The 24,219-nt window shown below is 52.7% G+C and overlaps 1 protein-coding gene across 2 annotated transcripts; it reads left to right on the forward strand.

The window, feature by feature from the left end:
* Positions 1-10,389: 10,389 nt before the first annotated feature.
* On the forward strand, positions 10,390-13,825 carry LOC120667065 (receptor-like protein kinase 7). Of its 2 annotated transcripts, XM_039947078.1 has the most exons (2): positions 10,390-12,668; positions 12,702-13,825. In XM_039947078.1, the coding sequence occupies exons 1-2, from the start codon at positions 10,500-10,502 to the stop codon at positions 13,515-13,517; spliced, it is 2,985 nt and encodes a 994-aa protein (XP_039803012.1). In that variant the 5' UTR covers positions 10,390-10,499; the 3' UTR covers positions 13,518-13,825. The 2 variants fall into 2 exon arrangements, with proteins under 2 accessions (XP_039803012.1, XP_039803010.1); XM_039947076.1 differs by having other exon boundaries at positions 10,390-13,825.
* Positions 13,826-24,219: the final 10,394 nt, after the last annotated feature.

Raw genomic sequence — 24,219 nt, forward strand, 5'->3', positions numbered from 1 at the left:
TTTGAGGTTCTGATCCAATAGGAGTCCATTAGGGTTGTTTCGATGGGCTGGATCAGTGATCCATTGGTTCCTCCACACCCATCTTTAGTCTACTGTACCCGATGGATCGATCATCCGACGACTGCCGGCCTGGGTCTTCAGTCGTCACTGATCAATTATTAGTTGTAACTGCTGATTAAACACCGCCAGTCCAGTCGTACTAGTCGCTATATTAGCCCTGTAGGGACGCGATGCTCTGCTCTGCTCTGTCTTGCAATTGCCGCATGGCGTGCGGACGCAAACACTTGTACATACATCCGCTCCTTGTCACTTTCATCCATCTTGTTTTGCAAACAATATAATTAGCAAACATCTATATCAAATACAAAAAGAAAATTGGTACCTATGTTTATGATGAAAATGGATCATGATGCCAGCTAAACACAAAATTAAACAACAACAAAAAATTTGACATCTGCCCCAAGCATGCAAAATTAAATGCTCATACTGTCATTTTACGAGTCACGTCAATGAATGATGCTAATTACCTTGCCCAAGAGATATGATAGTACCTATGTTTCTGATGAAAATGGATTATCATGCCAGCTAAACACAAAATTAAACGAAAAAAAAAGCTTTGACATCTACCCCAAGCATGCAAAATTAAATGTTCATACTGTCATTTTTGTTCCGTGTTTTCTTTTGTGGTGTGGTATTGATGTTTTAGCTCGCTCTTCCTCCCTCTTCCACCATATATAGAATGTGAAAAGGCATTATGAAAAGTTAAGAAAATGTGTTACGACTTGATGATAGATGCTCCGAATGGAATAAGTTTTTTTGTACAAACTAATACAAGGCCAGCGAGCAGTCAACAGTCCTAGTTACATAATATATTGGAAGAGAGTAATCATGGATTAAGTTTATTATAGGAAAAGAAGTAATTAGGGTTTCCAATTGCCGAGTCAACTGCAAAAGTGTAGAGACACAAAGTATGAGTACTCGTACACCGGCCGATGATAAGGACTGATATTGATGCGGCTTATCATATATTTCCTTTTGATGACGAGGGATACGCCGTGCGCATACGTAGCACTTTGGACTTAGTCATTTCCCTTTTCCAAGGGAAATCAAGGCGATATTGGTAGGGTAGAGGAGAAAGAAAATGGAAAGGAGAAGCTCGATGACACTTGAAACTAAGTTGCGATGAAGCTAGAAATAAAGCAGGTGCACCCATGCCGGCGCAGATTAAATTTAATTTAGTTTTATTTGCTGAAGAAAGAAAGAAATAAAACTGCACGAGCGAGTCCGACTAATATAATATAATAATCTACACGAAATGGAACTAATTAGTTTAATCAGAGTTATTCCACTCATGGCCGGTTTGGGTTGTGATGATAGTAGATGTGTGAGTGGGGGAGGACAAGATCATGGAAACCAGCAGGCCATCTGTAGATTGCGAGAAATCCCTGCGATGGCGACGGGCAAATCCGATCCTTGATGAGCTAGGCTAAGGCATGCATGCATTTCAGGACGGCCGGGGTGAGCTAGTGACAGTAACATCTGCCGACCCCCTGTTGCTTTTGCAGTACTAGTATAGCTGGCCTGCATGCCTTCTAGAAGGTAATTATATTAAGGCATTTGCATTTGCAGGGTGCAAATTACTATTCTAACCTGGTCAAAGGCCGGATACTTGTCTAGAAGGTGGTCGTTGTCTTGGGGGCGTCAATCAGTGAGCCAGTGGCATCTGCAGCAGCGATGAGTCCTGTGATTCCTAGCTAGCTTTGCAGCGACTGACAGGTGCAGAGTTTTGAGTGCGGGAAGGAAGGAAGGAAGGAAGGATGGAATGGAATCGGAACTTGTGCAGCGTGCGTGAAAAAGAGAAGCTGTCAAGCAACCAAGGACAGACAGAGAGCGATGGAGGAGGAAGATGCCGTTGCGTTGCCGTGGGTGGTGAGTGTAGTACTCTACAGCATGTATGCACGTGTGGGATTATGAGATGTTGGATCGGTGCGGTGCCTGCCGCTGCTGTTTTGGCTGCGCTTTGCTGTGTTAGCTAGCATTTGGATGGAGCCACGGGAAGCGCGTACGCTTGGCCAAGTCTAATAGCTCATGTCCCACCACTCCTGTGGTCTGAAAACTCTGAATATTATCTGAATTTCTCAAGGAATAATTATGTTAGCCCTGCAGGCACAGCCATGAAAGATGCGGTGGGATCCAATGGTCCATACATTTCCTCTCTGAATATTTAACCAGGTTCAGCACCAGAAGATGGGACAAAATTAAAGAAAAAAACTTGCAGTCTAGCAGTGTCAATAAGATATGCTGCTCCTGCAGTTACATGTAGGACGCACGCACGCATGGCGGCTTTCTGATCAGGGGGGAGGATCGGAGCTAGCAGTTGCCACCTCGATGGAAGGGAAGGGGAAGGAAAGGGTAGCATCATGCAGCGATTCCAGAGGAGATAGACAATCCGAAAAGGAAGAATCATGCAGTGATCTATCCATGTGCTCGCTTTGCTTTGCCTTTGGGGCACGCACGCAGACGCAGGCAGGAGGTCGCGTCGCGTCGCGTCGGAATTGTTTGTTTACGACCACCGCCACCTCAGCTGCTGTTGGCTGTTGGTGCGTGGAAACGAAACGCGGTGGAGACAGAGGCCAAGGGAGTCAAACGGGGCGGCGCCTCCAGCTGCTGCTGCTACATGCTCTGCTTTGCCTTTGCGGTGCCGGTGCTGTCGTCGTCGGCCGCCGTCTCCGTCGCCGCTTGCCACCCACCCACCCAAAAGCATGACCATTCAAGCGGAGGTGCTGGAGTGGAGTGACCACAGCAGATGGATCGGAGACGCCTTTCTGTCCGGACACGACTCACACGATCATCCATCTCCATCCTCTTCTCTGCTCGATCGCCTCCAATCCATCGTGCACGCGCGGGCGGCACCACCAGCGTTTTCGTCTCCATCTAGTGCCTGCCTGCCGCTGCCCGAGTGTGGGTGTGCGTGCGTGCGTGGCAAATCGAGCGGCACCACCAAAAAGCACAACCACCCACTCGCCTCATCGTCTAGTAGATCTCTTTTCCTCCCCATCCTTTTTCTTATATCCTCCCAAACAATACCAACAACAGCTGATGCGTGTCATGGCATATAAAAACTCAACACAAAAAAAAAGAGAAGTATTATTTGCATGCATAGAAATGCTCAATGCCCCATGATTGCTACTGCTACCTCTGCTCCTCCTCTGCATCTACAAGTGACACTACCCTATAAATAGTATTGTTCACCTACAAATCCAGCTCGTGTTACATGATATCAAGCGCAGAGATCAACCATGTCTTTTTTTTTAACAAAAGAGATCAACCATGTCAGCAGTGGTGTGTTCGCTGCAAATGCACACGACGCACTCTGCACTTTTTTGTGGCCTGCCTGCGTGCTTCAATTTGTACGGAGTATGTTACTCTCTCTCTCGTCCAGTGCTGCAGATCGAGTCACACTATATATGGCACTAGTCACAGCTAGCTCAGCTCGGTCATATATCAGTCCAAGTGACGAGTCCACTCTGCTTGTCGTCGGCCGGCGTTGCTTCCTTCTCGTACATCTCTGACTGCACCACTTCTTATCCCCTTCATCATCAGATAACGACGACCACCGGCTAGTGCTAGTGCTAGTGCTAGTGCTAAACGACTGACTTTTACGACGCAAACCGCTGCGTGCTCATTTTCCACAATATAATATAATAATAATTAAACCTCATCCTCATTCCATTTGTTATTTCAGTTTCTAGTTTGTGAAAAACAAGTTTTTTTTTCTGAAAAGTAGTAGAAAAACCAGATTAACCGTCTGCCCAGTTTTGTTCTAGAAGTGTCGTGGGAATTTTAGGGTACCCACAGCCGGGTGACGGATCGCACCCGCATATTTCTAGTGAGGGAGGACTCGGGGAAGTACTAGGCGGTTAAGCTAATCTAGCACTGAGGCAAGCACACAAGAACACACGATCTAGAGTGGTTCGGGCCGCCGGAGCGTAATACCCTACATCCACTGGGAGAAGTATTGTTCTTGGTTATGTATGAATCTATCCTCTGCCGGGCCTTGGCCTTTTTTTCCAGCCTGAGTCTTCTTCTAGCGGGCGCCCCCCTTTTATAGATCAAGGGGTGCAGATACATTGGTCGTTGGGGCCCCGACAAGTGGGCCCAACGTGACTGTGTAGCATACTGCGCAGAGTACTGCTACAGTAGTTGTGAATCTTTTCTCCGATATGCTTCCATGCCCTGCTGCCTCTCTGACTCAGGGGGGTCTTCTCTTGTCCCGTCAGCAAGGTGCCCGTTGGGGAAACGTAGCTTGCGGCGTGGCCTGTGGAGGCTATTATGTAGGCGTCATAATGGGAGAAGCCGAGCCGTCGTGTCCATCTGTCATGGCAGACTGACAGGCGCGGCGTGGGCGGCGCCAGCTGCTCCACTACACGTCTTGGTAATACGCGATCAATAGTGTCCCCTGGTCAAAGAATCGCCTCGGCTTCTGCTATATCAATGCGGACGTCCACCTACCGCAATGAATGCAGTGATAGGTGAACCTTAGTATGGAGACCAAGCGGCCTTATATATACGTCTGTGCTTGCAGACACGTGGCAGCTCCGGACCTCTCCGGGGCGGGGTGTCAATTCCTTCCCTTAGTGAGGGGTCCGGTTACTATACATGGGGTCCGGGACTCCGCGGGGGTCCAGACCTCTACAGGAGGTCCGGAGCCCCCGGCTGTTTGGGCAGAGCGCCTGCTTCTTCCGGAACACGTGATGCTCACAGACCTTCCCCAGCCGGGGGACGGGTCCGGGACCGTTGTCGGGTGAACAGGGCTCCGGACCGCAGGGGTCCGGCCGTTTAGACGTAGTCAAGGATATCCACAAGGCTCTTGTCTAGACACAGCAAGAGGGGGTACCCTAGTCTTGGGGTACCGACAGTGGCCCCCAGGCCTACCTCGGGAGAGGTACGAACCCGCGGGTGTGGCCTACTATCGTGATGTGTTTCTACGCAAACTTGATTGCGTCGGTGTGCTCATGCAGAGAGCGGGCGCTCCGGACCCCTGAGGCCGGTACACCGGTTGCCAGGTTCAGGTACTAGAGCACTCTCCACCGGGCGACGAAGGTGTAGGCTTAGGGTGCAGAGCCAAGCTAAGCGGCTACACAAACCTCGGATCGCTCAGGGAGCAAGCACCACTTCCCGGACCCGGCTCTTGGCGACCGTGGACTTGAGACGTTGCTGACGACCCGATGAAATATGTCACCGGACCTTATAGTAAGGTGCGAGAAACCAAGCCTTATACTAGAAGGGAGCCCGGGACCTCTAAAGACAGCAGTCTCGGGTACTAGAGTACTTGTAACAGGGTAGTGAAGTACGTAAACTTAGGGTACATTACCAGGCTAAGCTACGCGGAGCTTCTCTACCCCAGGATACGGGTACTACTTCTCCGGAGCAGGTCCTTAGGGGTCCGAACTGCCTTCCAGCTAGAAGGGGTGTCCCCACCTGGCCACAAGCCAGCAACTTACTTGGATTGTTAGCAACAAAAGGAAGATTCCGCTTAAGAGGAAAGAAAAGCTAAACCAAGGCGAAAAAATGCAATCAAGGTGGAGCCTAGATAAAACTGAGAAAGAAAATCTCCTTTATTATTGTGGTTGTCATGGTATACATCAGAGGCCGGGATTACGAGGTCGGACCTCTACCGCTCCGGACCGCTTTTTGCCTGTTTGTGTGATAGGGCCAGAGGTCGGGTTTACAAGGTCGGACCTTGACCGCTCTGGACTCACACGTAGGCGACACGTTATTACAAATGAGGATTTTTCTTAGTCTTATCTAGGAGTAACCTTCGGCTGCATTCCATACAGCATGTCCTTCTCTGATTGGAAGTGGTACCGCTACTCCTGGATTCTTCATAGTCGTCGGAGGCGAAGGCGCCCTAGATGTGCCTGGACTGCATCATCTACCATCACCTCGGGAGCTTGGGGGACCACTCCTTGCCTAAGAGCTGTCATATGCTTAGGTAGCATGAGACAAATTCTTTGGCTTTGAATGGGAGAGGCCCCCTGCCGTCGCCGTCTGTCACCGGGAGCCAGCCCGCCTGCCGCTTGCTGCGGCAGAACCTGGTTTTCCGCCCTGGTGAAGCAGGAGAACGGGTGCTCGTATGGACGAGCACGGAGCGTGGAGAAGGGCGGTCGTTCGCCGGCTTGTCCTTGGTGCTAGCGCCAGGGGCCCCCGCGCCTGGTGGCGGGGTCCTGTCTGCAGCAGCACCAAGCACCTCGGGTGGTGCCGGAGACGACTCGACGACACGGCCAACTTCCTCCGGGATGGCCGTTGGCTCCAGGCTTCATGTTGAGAGAAAGCCTTGAGCCGACGTCATGCCACCGCAGAGGAAGCATGGCCGTTGCTTGAGAGAAAACCTTGAGTCGATGGAGGGGCGGCAGCGCCCAGCGGTGCCTCCGCTGTGCGCCGCTGCGCCGGCTCTGAGGTGTCGCAGTGGCGACACACAGTAGGCGCCGCTGCCGTGCGCCGCCGATCTGTGGGCGTTGCCGCGCCGGCGCCATGGCATGTGGCGTGGGTGTCACCCTGGCTTCCTTCATCTTCTCGTTCGCCGTTGCAGAGGATGAACACAGCTCAGAAGCCTGAAGATCCAGCCAACGCCTGACCTCCCCACGGACGGCGCCAAATGTCGTGGGAATTTTAGGGTACCCACAGCCGGGTGGCGGATCGCACCCGCCTATTCCCAGTGAGGGAGGACTCGGGGAAGTACTAGGCGGTTAAGCTAATCTAGCACTGAGGCAAGCACACAAGAACACACGATCTAGAGTGGTTCGGACCGCCGGAGCGTAATACCCTACATCCACTGGGAGAAGTATTGTTCTTGGTTATGTATGAACCTATCCTCTGCCGGGCCTTGGCCTTTTTTTTCAGCCTGAGTCTTCTTCTAGCGGGCGCCCCCCTTTTATAGATCAAGGGGTGCAGATACATTGGTCGTTGGGGCCCCGCCAAGTGGGCCCAACGTGACTGTGTAGCATACTGCGCAGAGTACTTAAATGGCTACAATAGTTGTGAATCTTTTCTCCGATATGCTTCCATGCCCTGCTGCCTCTCTGACTCAGGGGGGTCTTCTCTTGTCCCGTCAGCAAGGTGCCCGTTGGGGAAACGTAACTTGCGGCGTGGCCTGTGGAGGCTATTATGTAGGCGTCATAATGGGAGAAGCCGAGCCGTCGTGTCCATCTGTCATGGCAGACTGACATGCGCGGCGTGGGCGGCGCCAGCGGCTCCACTACACGTCTTGGTAATACGCGATCAATAGTGTCCCCTGGTCAAAGAATCGCCTCGGCTTCTGCTGTATCAATGCGGACGTCCACCTACCGCAATGAATGCAGTGGTAGGTGAACCTTAGTATGGAGACCAAGCGGCCTTATATATGTGTCTGTGCTTGCAGACACGTGGCAACTCCGGACCTCCCCGGGGCGGGGTGTCAATTTCCTTCCCTTAGTGAGGGGTCCGGTTACTATACAGGGGGGTCCGGGACTCCGCGGGGGTCCGGACCTCTACAGGAGGTCCGGAGCCCCCGGCTGTTTGGGCAGAGCGTCTGCTTCTTCTGGAACACGTGGTGCTCCCAGACCTTCCCCAGCCGGGGGACGGGTCCGGGACCGTTGTCGGGTGAACAGGGCTCCGGACCGCAGGGGTCCAGCTGTTTAGACGTAGTCAAGGATATCCACAAGGCTCTTGTCTAGACACAGCAAGAGGGGGTACCCCAGTCCTGGGGTACCGACAAGAAGCATTTTTGGATGGAGGGAGTATATTTCCGCAAGGGTATGTGTGTACTCTCCTACAAATGTGGCACCAAATTAAGCAAAGACCAGTGCTTGATTATTACACTTTTGTAGAGCACCATATAGTATGTAGTAGCTTTTGCAAGTTCATCAGCACTATACTTGTCTTCATGTGACGGAACCGCCAAATTAAAACTCTCAATTAAGCGTAATGGCCGTCATTCGAACACATCGGGCGCATTAGCTTAATGATTTAATTTGACAGCCCTTTCTCAGCCCACATCCCGATCGAAACAACACCGATAGTCTCACTCGAAGGTGAGCGCAGATGGTACAAGCACGACACATATTTGAAAATACAGCAATATACACAAGATTCTACTATAAACTTTTCAAACCAAGTTTGAATAAATACATAATTTACAAACTTTACATTACTAAAATTCGGGTTCGAACAGAGGAAAAAGGCCTACAACTACCACAAGTGTACCCTAGGGAGGTCCCTAACTAAGCGTCTGGGTCCATAACCTCCCATCCCTCTGCGTCCCGGCGGATGAACTTAACGCAGCAGGGACAGAAGTCTACGTATGTGTGCCCTGAAATAATGTTTCAACAAAAGCCCTGAGCAACTAATACTCAGTAAGACTTATCCGACTATTGGGTATACGTAGCCCACCTATCTAGACATGCAAGGCTTTTGGCTGGTGGTTTATTTTGCAGAAAAACATCTAAAAGTGAATCCTTAATTTCAATATTTTTGCTCCAGATTCTATATGGATTAATCATAATCTAATATTTGCATGGCCATCTAGAACAAACATGGTAGAACATTAATTACAATCCAAAATAGAACCAACATATATAATAGACTCCATGTTCCAACTCATATTGCTACGATGTGACTCGGTGACCAAGGTGCCCATGTCCGAGAGCGAATGACGGCGAATCGATTCGATTTAACCTTGCAAGGTGGACCTAACTAACACGGCACGCAAAAGCCCCGTCGGACCCCACGCACCGACCTTTCCCCTCCCCGCCTCGAACTACAGGACCGCCCCACCATCATATGGTCAGCCGAGCTCAACGTGAGACCACCAAAAGTAAACATATGCATCCTCATTTCTCCACAACTACTCGACTATCCCAGGAGATGAGATGGAGTCCTGTACTTTCGAGGTGAGGCAGTACTCGGCTTACCGGTTTTGACTACCACCTACTCCCGGTATGCGGTTAGTACATTTCAAACATGATCAGCAGGGCCGACAACGGTACGGTCCTTAACCGACACAGGCGGAACTACACCTCTCCCGCCCGGTCTCAGATTCTATTCTTTCTTTCATTCCAAGACTTTCATCCCAACATGAGTAACTCATATATGAAATCATAAAACTATCCTATATCTCTCGAGTAACCAAAAGTTACTCGACTTCTACCGAACCCTATCTAGCATAGCATCTCTATCGTCCTATACATACTAGTATAAACTCAAGGAAACCTAGGGTTCATGCAACTAGGGTTTCAAACAACTCCTAAATGTAGTGCACAAGTAATAAATACATATATAGGTGCCATAATTTAAATTAATAGGACGTGCACCGGGGCTTGCCTTCGGGCTGCTGCTCAAAGCTGGGGTCAGACGGGCCTTTGGCCGGTTCTCACGCCTCTCCTCCTGGGTTTGCTCCGGCTGCTCCTGCGGTGCCGCAATCACCTCAAATACGGCGCCCTCAGCTGCGGATGCTACACGAATGCATATGAAATAATTGAGTGCAACCCAAACTATATAATCACTATACCCAAAATAAAATGTCCTGCGGACTATCCGCCACCGAAGGGCGGACCGTCCGCAGTTCAACTTCACAGACCCACCAGAATCTCCATCGTCTCTGGAGAATTTCTAGACTGACTGGCGGACTGTCCGCGCCTCAGTAGCAGACTGTCCGCAACACACTTCTGCAATCCCACCAGAACCGACTACTTCTCTGGTCAAATTTCAAATCTATACTGCGGACTGTCCGCTCACTCTTAGCGGACTGTCCGCAACACACCTACGCAAATCCACTAGAGATAATGACGTCTCTGGACGAATTTCTAATCCTAACGGCGGACCGTCCGGCCCCCCTTGGCAGATCGTCCGCAGTTCACTCTGCCAAACCACCAGAGACGACAACGTCTCTGGCGGACTGTCCGCTCTCCAATAGCGGACCATCCGCAGTTCAACCCTGCGAAACCCCCAGAGACAACATCGTCTCTGGACAACTTCTACTTGACCAGCGGACTGTCCGGCCCTCCTAGGTGGACCGTCCGCAGTTCACATCTTTTGACATCGCGCGACAGGCGGCAGCAAGCACGGCGGCGGCGGCCGTTCACCGGCGCCGGTGGCGCACAACGGGAGGGGGAAAGAGGCCAGGGGGCACAAGTGACTCACCACGATTCCATTCCCGCGGTCGGTTCGAGCGGAGGATGACCGGAGAAGCGGACCGTCCGCCGATCCCTAGCGGACCGTCCGCGGTTTCCTGGGTGTTACACTTCTAGTGCCTTTTCTTGTGTCCAGTGATTAACAACCAAAGTAACCCCCATATAATCCAAGCCTTGCTGCCTAATTCGGTCCAGCACATCATCATTAGCGCTTTGCAGTCCGTAGGTGCATCTGCTTGAATCTGCCGTACCTTAAAACCACTCATACCCCCCGCACTGACACCAAAGGGAACGGAACCAGCCAGCCACATCGACGTCCTACCCGGCGCCATGCCGCCCGCCCCCGCCCTCCCCCTCCTCCTCCTCTTCCTCGCCGCCCTCGCCACCCGCGCCGCCGCCGCGGCGGCCGAGGTGGACGCGCTCCTCGCCTTCAAGAGCGCCCTCACCGTCCCTCCCGCGGCCGCGCCCTTCTTCGCCACGTGGGACGCCGCCGCGGCCGACGCCTGCGGCTTCGCCGGCGTCACGTGCGGCGGCGCCGGCCGCCGCCGCGTCACCGCCGTCTCCCTGCCGGGCCTCAACGTCTCCGCGGCGTCCGTTCCCTTCGCCGACCTCTGCGCCGCCCTGCCGTCCCTCGCCACGCTGTCCCTGCCGGAGAACTCGCTCGCGGGCGGCATCGCCGGGGTCGTCGCGTGCGCCGCGCTCCAGGAGCTCACCCTCGCGTTCAACGGCTTCGACGGCGCCATCCCGGACCTCTCGCCGCTCACCAGGCTCCGCAACCTCAACGTCTCCTCCAACCGCTTCTCCGGCGCCTTCCCGTGGGCCTCGCTCGCCGCCATGCCCGACCTCTCCGTGCTCGCGCTCGGCGACAACCCGTTCCTCGCGCCCACCCACGCGTTCCCGCCCGAGGTCACCAGGCTCACCAACCTCACCGTGCTCTACATGTCCGCCGCCAAGATCGGCGGCCCCATCCCGCCGGAGATCGGCGACCTCGTCAACCTCGTCGACCTCGAGCTCTCCGACAACGACCTCACCGGCGAGATACCGCCGACGATCGCCAGGCTCACCAACCTCACCCAGCTCGAGCTCTACAACAACTCCCTCCGCGGAGACCTCCCCCCCGGGTTCCGCAATCTCACCAAGCTGCAGTACTTGGACGCCTCCCTGAACATGCTCACCGGCACCCTCGCCGTGCTCGCCCCCCTCAAGCGGCTCGTGTCGCTGCAGCTCTTCTTCAACTACTTCACCGGCGTGGTGCCCCCGGAGTTCGGCGACTTCAAGGAGCTCGTCAACCTGTCCCTTTACAGCAACAACCTCACCGGCGAGCTGCCGCGGAGCCTCGGGAGCTGGGCGCAGTTCAACTTCATCGACGTCTCCACCAACGCGCTCTCGGGCCCCATCCCGCCGGACATGTGCAAGCAGGGCACCATGCTCAAGCTGCTCATGCTCGAGAACAACTTCTCCGGCGGGATACCGGCGACCTACGCGAGCTGCAAGACGCTGGTGAGGTTCCGTGTCAGCAAGAACCAGCTCTCCGGCGAGGTGCCCGAGGGGCTGTGGGCCCTCCCCAACGTCAACGTGATGGACCTTGCCGGGAACCAGTTCACCGGCACCATCGGCGACGGCATCGGGAACGCCACGGCGATGACCAATCTCCTCCTGGCCGGGAACCGGTTCACCGGCGCGATACCGCCGTCGATCGGCAACGCGGCGAGCCTCGAGATCATGGACGTGTCGTCGAACGAGCTCTCCGGCGAGCTGCCCGAGAGCATCGGGAGGCTGTCCCGTCTCAACAGCCTCAACATTGGGGTGAACGGGATCGGCGGGGCCATCCCGACGAGCCTCGGCTCGTGCTCGGCGCTTAGCACGGTCAATTTCACACGGAACAAGCTCGCCGGCGCGATCCCTGCGGAGCTGGGCAACCTGCCGCGGCTGAATTCTCTGGAAGTGTCCAGCAACGAGCTAACCGGCGCCGTGCCGGCGAGCTTCGCAGCGCTGAAGCTAAGCTACCTGAACTTGTCCGACAACCGGCTCAGCGGCCCCGTTCCGGAGGCGCTCGCGATCTCGGCCTACGGCGAGAGCTTCATCGGGAATCCCGGGCTGTGCGCCACCAACGGCGCCGGCTTCCTCCGCCGCTGCACGCCGGGCTCCGGAAGCCGGTCGGCGAACGCCGCGCGCCTGATCGTGACCTGCATCCTCGCCGTGACGGCGGTCCTGCTGGCGGTGCTCGGCGTGACCCTATACCTGAAGAAGCGGCGGCGGGCGGAGGCCGAGGCGGCCGGCGCTCTGGGCTCCGGCGGTGCGAAGCTGTTCGCAAAGAAGGGCTCTTGGGACATCAAGTCGTTCCGGGTCCTGGCGTTCGACGAGCGCGAGATCATCGATGGCGTCCGCGACGAGAACCTGATCGGCAGCGGCGGGTCCGGTAACGTGTACCGCGTGAAGCTCGGGAGCGGCGCGGTGGTGGCGGTGAAGCACGTGACCCGCGCGCGCGCCGCCGCCGCGAGCGCGGCGGCGACGGCGGCGATGCTGCCGGCGGGCCGGGCGCGGCGCACGGCGTCGGTGCGGTGCCGGGAGTTCGACTCGGAGGTGGGGACGCTGAGCGCGATCCGGCACGTGAACGTGGTGAAGCTGCTGTGCAGCATCACGAGCGAGGACGGCGCGGCGAGCCTGCTGGTGTACGAGCACCTCCCCAACGGCAGCCTCTACGCGCGGCTGCACGGGGCGGAGGCGACGAAGCTGGGCGGGCTCGGGTGGGCGGAGCGCCACGACGTCGCGGTGGGCGCGGCGAGGGGCCTCGAGTACCTCCACCACGGCTGCGGCCGCCCCATCCTGCACCGCGACGTCAAGTCCAGCAACATCCTCCTGGACGAGTCCTTCAAGCCCCGCCTCGCCGACTTCGGGCTGGCCAAGATCCTCAGCGGCGAGGCCGACTCGTCCGGCGGCGTCGTGGCCGGCACGCTCGGGTACATGGCGCCGGAGTACGCGTACACGTGGAAGGTGACGGAGAAGAGCGACGTGTACAGCTTCGGCGTGGTGCTGCTGGAGCTGGTGACGGGGCTGCCGGCGGTGGTGCCGGCGGAGGAGGGCAGCGGCGAGAGCCGGGACCTGGTGGGCTGGGTGTCGCGGCGGCTGGAGAGCCGGGACAAGGTGATGTCCCTGGTGGACGCGCGAGTCACCGAGGGGTGGGCCCGGGAGGAGGCCGTGCGGGTGCTGCGCGTGGCCGTGCTGTGCACCAACCGGACGCCGTCCATGCGGCCGTCCATGCGCTCCGTCGTGCAGATGCTGGAGGACGCCGCCGCCGCGCGGGAGGACGACGCGCCGCCAAAGCTCCTCGAGGTCAAGGACATCTGAATATCTATCTGAATCCGATCGATCGCACGGCTGGCCTGGATCCATGGTTACGAGTAGCTGTATGCAGCAGCAGGTAGCTAGTAGGAGGATTCTTCAGAACAGACAGATTAGTTAGATTGTTGGTAGAACAATAAACAATCAAGGGACTCGCACAAGCAAGCAACCAACCAATGCAATGTATATGTAGTTTAGCATATCTGCAGCTGCTGTAACACTAAGATAAGATTGCACTCTAGCGTCAAGGAGAGTTTTGTAATCGCTGAGCCAGAGGTCAATGCATGGAGTAATACACGGGCTGTGTTTAGATAGAACGCAAAAAAAATTTGCTATAGAATTTTGCTAATTTGAAGTATTAAATGAAGTCTATTTACAAAACTTTTTACACAGATGAGTTGTAAATCGCGAGACGAATCTAATGATGCTAATTAATCCATGATTAATCCATAATTAAGCATCACTGTTGCAAATCATGGATTAAGTAGGCTCATTAGATTCGTCTCGCGATTTACAGCCCATCTATGTAAAAAGTTTTGTAAATAGACTTCATTTAGTATTCCATGCATGTGTCGAAATATTCGATGTGATGTTTTTTTTACATTTAGAGGGTTTACGGGTAAGAATATAAACAGAGCCTTGATCAGCTCCTCTTTCCATGGCAAGCCGAACATTCTCTGTCCGGCAGGCTCCAACACCAGCTCATTCGTCCTCTGAAAGTCTGAAGAATAAAAAAACAGAGATTCTTGAGAAGTCGCGAGATGAGACAGGCAAGCCACCTGGATGCACATGCTCACTTGAAAGTTGGTTTCAGCTTTTCAGGTGTGGTTACGTTAGAATAACGGAAGGGAGGGAGGCCGGAGGCATCGTTATCTTGGACCGGCGACGGGGAGCTTTCGCCGGCCCGGGAATCGCTGCCGAGGCGACGCCGTGGTTTAATACAGGGCAGAGACTTTTGTTTCTTGGAGGCCGCCGGGGCAGGGCAGTCGTGCGCAATTGAAACACGAATTGAATACTCCACCGGCCGCCGGTGCAGCAGCGAAGAACAAACCGATTGCCGCACGACCCGGGAATTGTCTGTCTGTCCACTGTCTTCCTTCCTTGTGGGCGGTGGTGGATTCAGAGTTACTACTTATGAGGTCTTGCCTCCCTAATCATAAGGCAGGCCATCATCGCACCTTCATTTGCATGCACGAGTGTCTGAATCCTGAGCTGCTCTAAACTGACTGACAGCGAGCGTGCTCATGGATTGCTGAGGAGTTTGGTTGCTTCAGAGTTCTGACAGTACGTGCGTTTCGTGGACGATAGATAGAGGAGCAGTTTAGTTCAAGCGCAAATTTTTTTTTGTTGGAATCTTACTAATTTGAAGTACTAAATGAAGTCTATTTATAAAACTTTTTACACAGATGGGTTGTAAATCGCGAGACGAATCTAATGATGCTAATTAATCCATGATCAATTAATAATTAGCGGATGGTTACTGTAGCATCGCTGTTGCAAATCGTGGATTAAATAGACTCATTAGATTCGTCTCGCGATTTACAGCCCATCTATGCAAAAAGTTTTATAAATAGATTTCATTTAGTACTCCATGCATGTGTCAAAACATTCGATGTGATGATTTTTTTGCGTTTACGGGATTTATAGGGTGGGAAGGTCGATCGATCCCAGAAACAGGATGACGACATGGAGGATTCAGATTCCAGAGAGTAGCTATCGGTCCTTTTCCCCTCCATTACCCAAACATAATAATGTTCGCTTGGTTTGTCAGACAGCCACCCAGCAGTGCTTTTCTCTCATACCAAATCAGCACCAGCCACCAGTCAGTAAGCACTACTATTATCTATTCCCTCCGTTCCAAATTATAAGTCATTCCAAAAATCTTGGAGAGTAAAAAATTTTCAAGTTTGACCAAATTTATACAACAAGATAATAACATTTACGATACCAATTAAATATCATTAGATTCTTTGTTGGTTATATTTTTATAGTATACCTATATGTGAGGAACGAGAGTACTCTATCCTGCTTGTGATGAGTGAATTGTCAACCGTGCGGTGTGATCGTGCACTTGGTCTTTGGATTGCAGGTACACGGGCGTCGAGTGTCGACGGGGAGCTGCCGTGGAGGTGCTGTGGCCGATGGACCGTGCGGTGGACGGCGGTGAAGGGCAGCCGGGACCGGAGCTCGGACCGGGCGGCAGCTGTGGCGTCCACTCCTGGATCGAGGGCGCAAGCGGCGACGGAAGGCGTGTTTCTTGGTTTGCGCCACAAAACCAAGGAGGCGGACGGCGGTTGAAGACGCCAAGTCGTGGAGGCACGGGCGTCGGTCTCGGGACTGACGGAGGCGACAGGCGTCGACGACGTCTAGGGCCTCGCTGCGGGCGAGGAGGTGACGGGCGTCGGGCGGCGTCTAGGGCCGTCAGAAGACCGAGGCGGGAACGGCGTCTAGGGCCACGGCGCGAGGCGGGAATCTTCCCGCGCGTGAGGTTTTGGCGGTTTTCTCAAAACCGGCCACATACCCGGGTTTCGCGGACCCTCCAAAACCGCGGACTGGATCTTCATCAAGACGGCGGCATCGCGGAGAAGACTTCGTTTCGAAGAAAGAACCTCGGCCGTCGGATGAGATCGTTGTACAGGGGGTGCTGCAGGCCAACCGGTCTGACCGGTCCCTGGCACCGGTCTGACCGGTCTAACCAATCGGTCTGACCGGTCCAGCGTACCGGTCTGACCGGTCCCGCGGGTATAAATACCCCTTCACTTGTGTTAGGTTAATGGCGGCTTTTGTAATCTGTTCGTGGACTCTCTGTTTCTCCAGGCCGCCGCCCCTGTGTTCTCCTCCCCCTGTTTCTCTCTTTAGAGTAGATTTGTCCATGGATTTGTGAAAGTTTGTATTGGATTTGATTGGGAAAGGAGGCCCCATCCTCCTTGTGCCCTCTGGGCTTTTGAATCAATCCAATCCCGTCCCTCTTGTGCTTTTTGTGATGGATTTTCGTTTCGATTTTGATACACTTGATTGCGACGGTTCCTAGGGCTCTTTGAAGTGATTCCTGTGCTTCTAGCTTCGTGTCAATCCCTCTGGAATCATGAGCTCTTCAGATTTGAAGTTTTCGAGTAGTTGAGAAAACCCCAATCCCTTTTGATCTCCCCAATAATTCTCTAGATTCGTTGATATTTAGGCCGAGATCTTTTGGGGATATGTTCACGGGTTAGGGGCGAAGCAATCCCCCAAGTTTCACCGTTTTTCGTGGTCGTTTGCTCAAGATTCACCGTTTGAATTCTTTTTCTCGGGGGTTTTCTGGGTGCTACCGGTCAGACCGGTAGGACAGACCGGTCAGACCGGTCCATCACACCGGTCAGACCGGTCCTGGCAGTTCAGTCCTGAAGTTTTCCAACTTTGCTTCCGATTCGCTTCGTGTTTTCGTTCGCTGGTTCGAGGCCTTTTGTGTTGGTTTAGCTCTTCAATAGCTACTCCAAACTTTGGTCAGAACGTTTGAGGGATTGGGTGATTTTGGGATATAGGCCGATGATTCGAATTTCGAAGAAATTTTGATCGGCTCCCATTCACCCCCCCTCTGGTCGCCGGCTTCGGTCCCACAATTGGTATCAGAGCTCGGTTGAGGTTTTCAATACCTTAACCGGTTCGAAAACCACTCGGCGACCATGGCGAGTCTTGGTAAGATCCCGGTGTTTTTCGGCGAGGACTATGCCTACTGGAAGGTTCGCATGAGAGCCTTCCTGCAGAGCATGGGAGCCGAGGTCTGGGAGATTACCAAGAACCAGCTTTACGAGGTGCTGGCTGTTCGGACCACGCCTCTTCAGGTGACCCAGCACGAGGCTAACGCCAAGGCCGTCAATGCCTTGTTCGCTGGCGTTTCTCGTGCGGAGTTCTCACGCGTCCAGGGTTTTCAGGAAGCCCACAAGATTTGGACGTGCCTTGAGAACTACCACGAGGGTACACCTCAGGTGAAGGCCAGACTGTTCGAGACTCACCGGCGTGAGTACGAGAACTTCACACAGGAGCCGGGTGAGAGCATTGACCTGATGTTCAGTCGTTTTCAGTCGATTGTGAACAAGGTCAATGCGAACAGATCTACTGGTGCCCTTGAGTACACAGAGCACGAGAAGGCCCTCAAGTTGCTTTACGCACTTGATCGCTCTGTGTGGGATCTCAAGGTGAACACGATCATTGAGTCTGCAGGCTATGAGACTCTGACCGTGAACGAGCTTTTCAGCAAGCTCAAGGCCACGGAGGTGGATAACCAGACACGAGCCAAGCTCAATGGTGCCCCTCCTTCCAAGAGCGTCGCTCTTGTGACTGGCCCAGGTGGATCGAGCTCTAACGCTAACTCTGCTCTTGACTTTTCTCTTGCCTCTTTGCCTTCTGTTTCAGATGAGCAGCTGGAGAAGCTGGGCGACGACGACTTGTGCCTCCTCATCAGCAAGTTCCAGCGCGTCTACCACAACAGGCAGAGGAAGAAGAACCCCGGGTGCTACAACTGCGGCGATCTGAACCACTTCATCGCCGATTGCCCCAAGAAGTCCGGCGGTGGCCAGAACAACTCCTTCGACTACTACCGCCACCGCGACCGCGACGAGGGAGGCTCCAACAAGGAGCGTCGGCACCACAAGCACCGCAGTCGTGACCGGGGAGGACGCTTCGACAAGGAGTCGCTCAAGAAGCGCTTCCAGTACAAGGCCAAGAAGCGGGAGAAGGCCTTCCTGGCGCAGCTCAGCGACCTCGACAAGAGCTCCGACACCGACCGCTCTTCTTCACCGACCTCCGACGACGACGACGACAAAAAGAAGAAGAAGCGGGACAAGAAAGCCACCGGCTTCATCGACCTTTGCTTGGCGGCCGGTCGGCGCAAGAGCTTCTGCACCATGGCAGGCGAAGCTGATGGTGCTCGTGCGTCTTCAGGTGGACACGCTACACCGACGCACTCCGGCTCTTCTCCTGGATCCGAGAGCGATTCAGAGGTAAACTCCACGATCGACCTGCTTGATACAGAGGTTAGGGAGTTGTACGCCGCTCTCGACAACCAGAAGAGGCTGCTTAAGGAAGCAGCCAGAGAGCGTAGAAAGCTTAGGGCTGAGCTGGCTTGTGCTAGGGAGAAGTCTAGTGAGGATGAGTGCGCTGGCTGCATATCTCACATGAACGATCTTGTTGCTCTCCGTGCCAAGCATGATGAGAACGTCGCGAACCTAGATGTTGCTAAGACTTCGCTTTCTGACGTGTTTCACGAGCTAGCCAAGGCCAAGCATGAGCTTGAACTTGTCAAGGACGCTCCCATTGTTAGTGATGTGCTTGAATGCGATGAGTGTCCTATTTTCAAGTCTGATCTAGCTTCTTTGCAGTCCAAGTTTGCTACTGTTGTTTGTGAACTAGAGGAGCTTAGATCTAGGCCTGTTTTGCTTGGCGCTTGTAAGCTTTGTCCCACGCTTAGGTTGGAGCTAGAGGAGAAGAACGCTTTGATCAAGTCTTTTGGAAAGACTAAGGTCGTAGAGTCTAGCCCACCTATTGACTGCTCTGTTTGCCCTGGTTTGATTTCTGATTTGGATAATCTTGCGGTAGAGAAAGCCAACCTGGAGAATGAGAATACCTATCTTAGGGCGATTCTTAGTTGGGTCTCTAGCAGTGAGCCGTAGTTGGGCATGATGATTAAGCAGTTCAAGCGTGGTGATGGGTTTGGGGTCGGTTACACATATACGAAGTCAGACTTTGACAGGTTGTATGGTAAGATTGGCAAGGCTGCTGGAAACACTGCTAGCACGAGCACGCAGCCTTCGCTTGTAGACCCCGCGGATGGTGTGCTTAAAGAACCACCGAAAGCACCTCCGCAGAAGCAGGTTTGGGTTCCAAAGCCCAATGCGCTGAGAAACCCCCTCGACACGCTCCCTGCTACCACAGCCCAGGTTGCCCAGAAGAAGAGGGCTGCTCCTCCCCGTCCGCAGGCTAGGCATCCACCTCCCAAGCGTGAGGTGAGGTACCACTGCGAGTTCTGTGACAGGGAAGGTCACCTGGAGGAGTTTTGCTTCAGGAGAAAGCGGGCTGTGAGGAGAGAGCAGGAGAGACTGAACGCGGACATGTACTCTGCTCGGGTGCATGATCCTTCTCGGCGTGGTCATAGGCGAGATGCTAGGGCGCGCCGTGTAGGTGGAGGTCAGGGAGACGGTGGTGGTTACCGTGCTCCAGCAGGTGGTCGCTTTGCCGGCCGTGCTCCTGGTCGTTTTCAGTACGGCTATGGACTACGAGACCGAGGCTTTGGAAGAGGTTTTGAGGCTCCACGCTTTCCTTGCGGTGGTGTTCGTCAGTCACGCGGTAGACGGGACGGGGGATACGCTTTGTCTGGTTTTGCTAACCCTTCTGTAGAGCAAATGGCTCGACACTGGTTTGCTTCTCACTTTGCTAACCCCAGTGTTGAGACATTTGCTCACCCTTTGTCTCACTACTGATGTGCAGGTCGGAGGCTTGGAGAACAGGTGGATCATGGACTCCGGTTGTTCGCGCCACATGACCGGAAATGACAAATGGTTCTCCAGCCTCACCCCGATGCGCTCAAAGAAGTACATTGTGTTCGGGGATAATGGAAGAGGAAAGGTACGTGGACTTGGCGCCGTTCGAATTTCTGATCGCTTTACCCTGAGAGAAGTTGCTTTGGTTTCGAATCTTGGTTTTAATTTGCTCTCTGTTTCGCAACTTCTTGATGAGGGGTTTGAGGTTCGCTTCAAGGAGGGTTGTTCGCGTGTTTTGGATTCCAGGGGAGATTTGGTTTGCCGGATTACACCTCGCGATCGAGTTTTCTTGGTTGACTTCTCTGGAACTCCTTTTGGCCCTTCTCATTGCTTGATGGCTGGTCCTTCTTCTGATTTGTGGAAGTGGCATAGGAGACTAGGACATTTGAGCTTCGATTTGTTGTCGAGATTAAGCTCACTTGGCCTGATCCGAGGATTGCCCAAACTGAAGTTTGAGAAGAACCTTGTTTGCCATCCGTGTCGCCACGGGAAAATGATTGCCGCTTCTCATCCGCCTGTTAATCAGGTGATGACTTCTCACCCTGGAGAGTTGCTACACATGGACACTGTTGGTCCTTCCAGGGTGATGTTTGTTGGTGGGAAGTGGTACGTGCTTGTGATTGTGGACGACTTTTCTCGCTATTCTTGGGTCTTTTTCATGAGAACCAAGGATGAGGCTTTCGAGTTTGTTCGAGACTTGATCTTGAGATTGAAAAACGAGCTACCCCAGGCCATGCGAGCGATCCGCTCTGACAATGGCACAGAATTCAAAAACGCTCGTTTTGATGTCTTTTGCAGTGATCAAGGTCTTGAACACCAGTATTCTTCTCCCTACACTCCACAGTAGAATGGAGTTGTAGAGCGAAAGAATCGGACGCTGATTGAGATGGCGAGGACGATGCTCGATGAGCATAGGACTCCTCGCAAATACTGGGCTGAGGTGGTTAACACCGCTTGTTACGTGTCCAACCGCATTTTCTTGCGTGCTTTCATGCACAGGACTTCTTATGAGTTGCGGTTTGGACGCCAGCCCCGTGTTGACCATCTCAGAGTTTTCGGTTGCCGGTGCTTTGTGCTGAAAGATGGAAATCTTGATAAATTTGAGTCTCGCTCGTCTGACGGTATTTTTCTCGGTTATGCTTCTCACTCTAGAGTGTACCGTGTGCTGATTATTGATACTAACATCGTCAGAGAGACTTGTGAAGTCACTTTCGACGAGACTGCACCGTGCAATTCTTCTGTCTTTGAAGTTGCAGGAGATGATGAGCTCGGCACCTCCATCTTTGAAGATGAGGAGGAAGAAGCTGCAGATGGCGAGGCTGAGGCTACCACGCGTGCTGTGGACCCAGCTATCTCTGCTACGAGCTCGGACGATGAAGACGGCCCCGATCCGACTACGTCTACTTCATGGGGGTTGTTCGAGGAGGTGACTCAGGCTACACCAGCTGATCCTGAGGAGACACCAGCTTTGGTTGAGGAGGAGGCGACTTCGACACGGGAAGCACCGCGACATATTCAGCGTCGCCATCCACCTCAACAGATTCTAGGTGATCTCAACGAGCGAGTCACCAGGTCCAAGGTAACAAGTATCGCTGGCTTTGCTCATTCAGCGTTTGTTGCCTCTTTTGAGCCCAAAGATATTGGACACGCTCTTTCTGATTCTAATTGGGTCAATGCCATGCATGAGGAACTTGAAAATTTTGAAAGAAACCAAGTTTGGGTTTTAGTCGAGCCTCCACCTGCTTGTAATCCCATCGGAACGAACCGGGTTTTCAAAAACAAGCAGGGTGAGGATGGTTTGGTTGTTCGGAACAAGGCTCGTCTTGTTGCCCAGGGGTTTTGCCAAAAAGAGGGTATTGATTTTGAGTAAACCTTTGCTCCTGTTGCTCGTTTGGAAGCTATTCGAATCTTTCTTGCATTTGCTGCTTCCAAGGGTTTTAAGGTTTTCCAGATGGATGTTAAATCTGCCTTCTTGAATGGTTTTATCGAAGAAGAGGTTTATGTAAAGCAACCCCCTGGTTTCGAAAATCCCAAGTTTCCAAACCGTGTTTATAAACTTCAGAAAGCTCTTTACGGTTTGAAACAGGCACCTAGAGCTTGGTATGATAGATTGAAAACCTTTTTGCTGGCTCAGGGCTTTAAAATGGGATGTGTGGATAAAACTTTGTTCCTCATGCGATCTGGCACTGATTTCCTTTTGGTTCAGATATACGTGGATGATATTATCTTTGGTGGCTCTTCTCACGCTCTTGTCTCCAAGTTTTCTGAGCAGATGTCCAGGGAGTTCGAGATGAGCATGATGGGTGAGTTGCAGTTCTTCCTCGGGCTGCAGATCAAGCAAACTCCTCAGGGCACTTTTGTCCATCAAGCCAAGTACACTAGAGACTTGCTGCGGAAGTTCGACATGAGTGACTTGTCTCCTCAGCCGACTCCGATCAGCACATCTACGGCGCTTGATGAGGACTTGGACGGTGAGGCGGTGGACCAGAAGGAGTACAGGAGCATGATCGGCTCGCTCCTGTACCTGACAGCGACGCGACCGGACATCCAGTTCGGCGTCTGCCTCTGCGCGTGGTATCAGGCTTCGCCGCGCACCTCCCACAGGCAGGTGGTGAAACACATCTTCAGGTATCTGAAATTCACCCCTGAATTTGGTCTTTGGTATTCTGCGGATTCTTCTCTTGTTTTGGTGGGCTTTTCTGATGCTGATTTCGGTGGGTGTCGGTTGGATCGCAAGTCGACATCCGGCACTTGTCAATTTCTCGGTACATCTTTGGTGTCTTGGTCCTCTCGCAAGCAGGCTAGTGTAGCGCTTTCTTCCACAGAAGCCGAGTATGTTGCCGCTGCTAGCTGCTGCTCCCAGATACTTTGGATGAAACAAAACTTGCAGGATTATGGCTTGAGTTTCGGTAGGGTTCCCATCTTTGTAGACAACATGTCAGCCATTAGCATTGCAAAGAACCCTGTCCTACACTCCAGAACCAAACACATAGATATCTGATTCCACTTCCTGCGAGATAACCATGAAAGAGGACACATAGACCTGATCCATGTCCCTTCAGAGAGGCAAACCGTAGATATCCTCACCAAACCGCTAGAGCAGGACACCTTTGCTCGCTTGCGAGGGGAGCTTGGGGTTTGTTACCCCTTTTGATCGCTGACTTTTGTTTTGATTAGCTTGGTAGGTCTTTGTTTTGCTTCTCTTTGTTTTTCTAGGCTTGGTAGTTGCATTGTGCATATGCATTGTACATGTTTGCATTTTTGCATTGTCTCACTTGCACTAGCATTCTTGTATACTTTGCTATGATCTTCTAGTGCCTGCTAGTGTGAGTTGATAAATTTGATCATGTATAGCTTGCTCCACTGTGTATATGACATCATCTGAGTTAAGCTATTTTGTTTTGAAAATCTGAAAACATGATCACCCTGTCTTGGCTACTAGCATGTTAGGGCGTGTTGATGTGCTTTGCTATCTTATTCATGCTAGTGTGCCTTTCCGTTCAGCAATTCATACTTGAAATGATCTAAATCTGATAAAAATTGCTTGAACTGCTCATGAAATGAATTGAAAAGATCCAGGTGGGATTGCTTGTCGCACTGATCGAGTTTTCGGGACGGCTCACTTTGTACTTGTGAGAACCCGGGCAAGGCTGTGCATGACTGAAATGAGAGCTTTAAGCTTCTGATTGTCTTTGACATAGGCTTGGCCTCGTTGCTAAGTAAAGCATGACAAGCTTTCAACCCCTGGCATTAAGAATTGATTGCTATAAAATTGATTGAAAAATGAATGTTAACAACTTGTTCTTGGCTGAGTTTGGATCACCTGTATGAGTATGATTAGCACTGCTTTCCATTCCCTACTTGTTAGTGCTAGATCATGGGTGATGCTTTTATTTCTCCTAAACTGAACTTGCCTAGCTCTAGATTGATTTGATATACCCTGTTGAGCTAGATGCAGGTCTTGTTTATGGATGCACACGTGCTTGAGACTAGATGTTGCTCATATCTTTGTATCCCTGAATGCTTTCACTTACACCTTCTGCATTGCATTCATGGCATAGCATCTGTTCAGGGGGAGTTTTTGCTTCAGGGGGAGCTCTAGGTCTTTGTAGCCTTGATGTGTGCATGTGCCAACAAGGGGGAGAATTTTGAGAGAAGTGATCGAACAAGTGGGAGACTTGTTTGATTTTTGA

The sequence above is a fragment of the Panicum virgatum genome, chromosome 3N, assembly GCF_016808335.1.
Source record: "Panicum virgatum strain AP13 chromosome 3N, P.virgatum_v5, whole genome shotgun sequence".
Classification (NCBI taxonomy): domain Eukaryota; kingdom Viridiplantae; phylum Streptophyta; class Magnoliopsida; order Poales; family Poaceae; genus Panicum; species Panicum virgatum.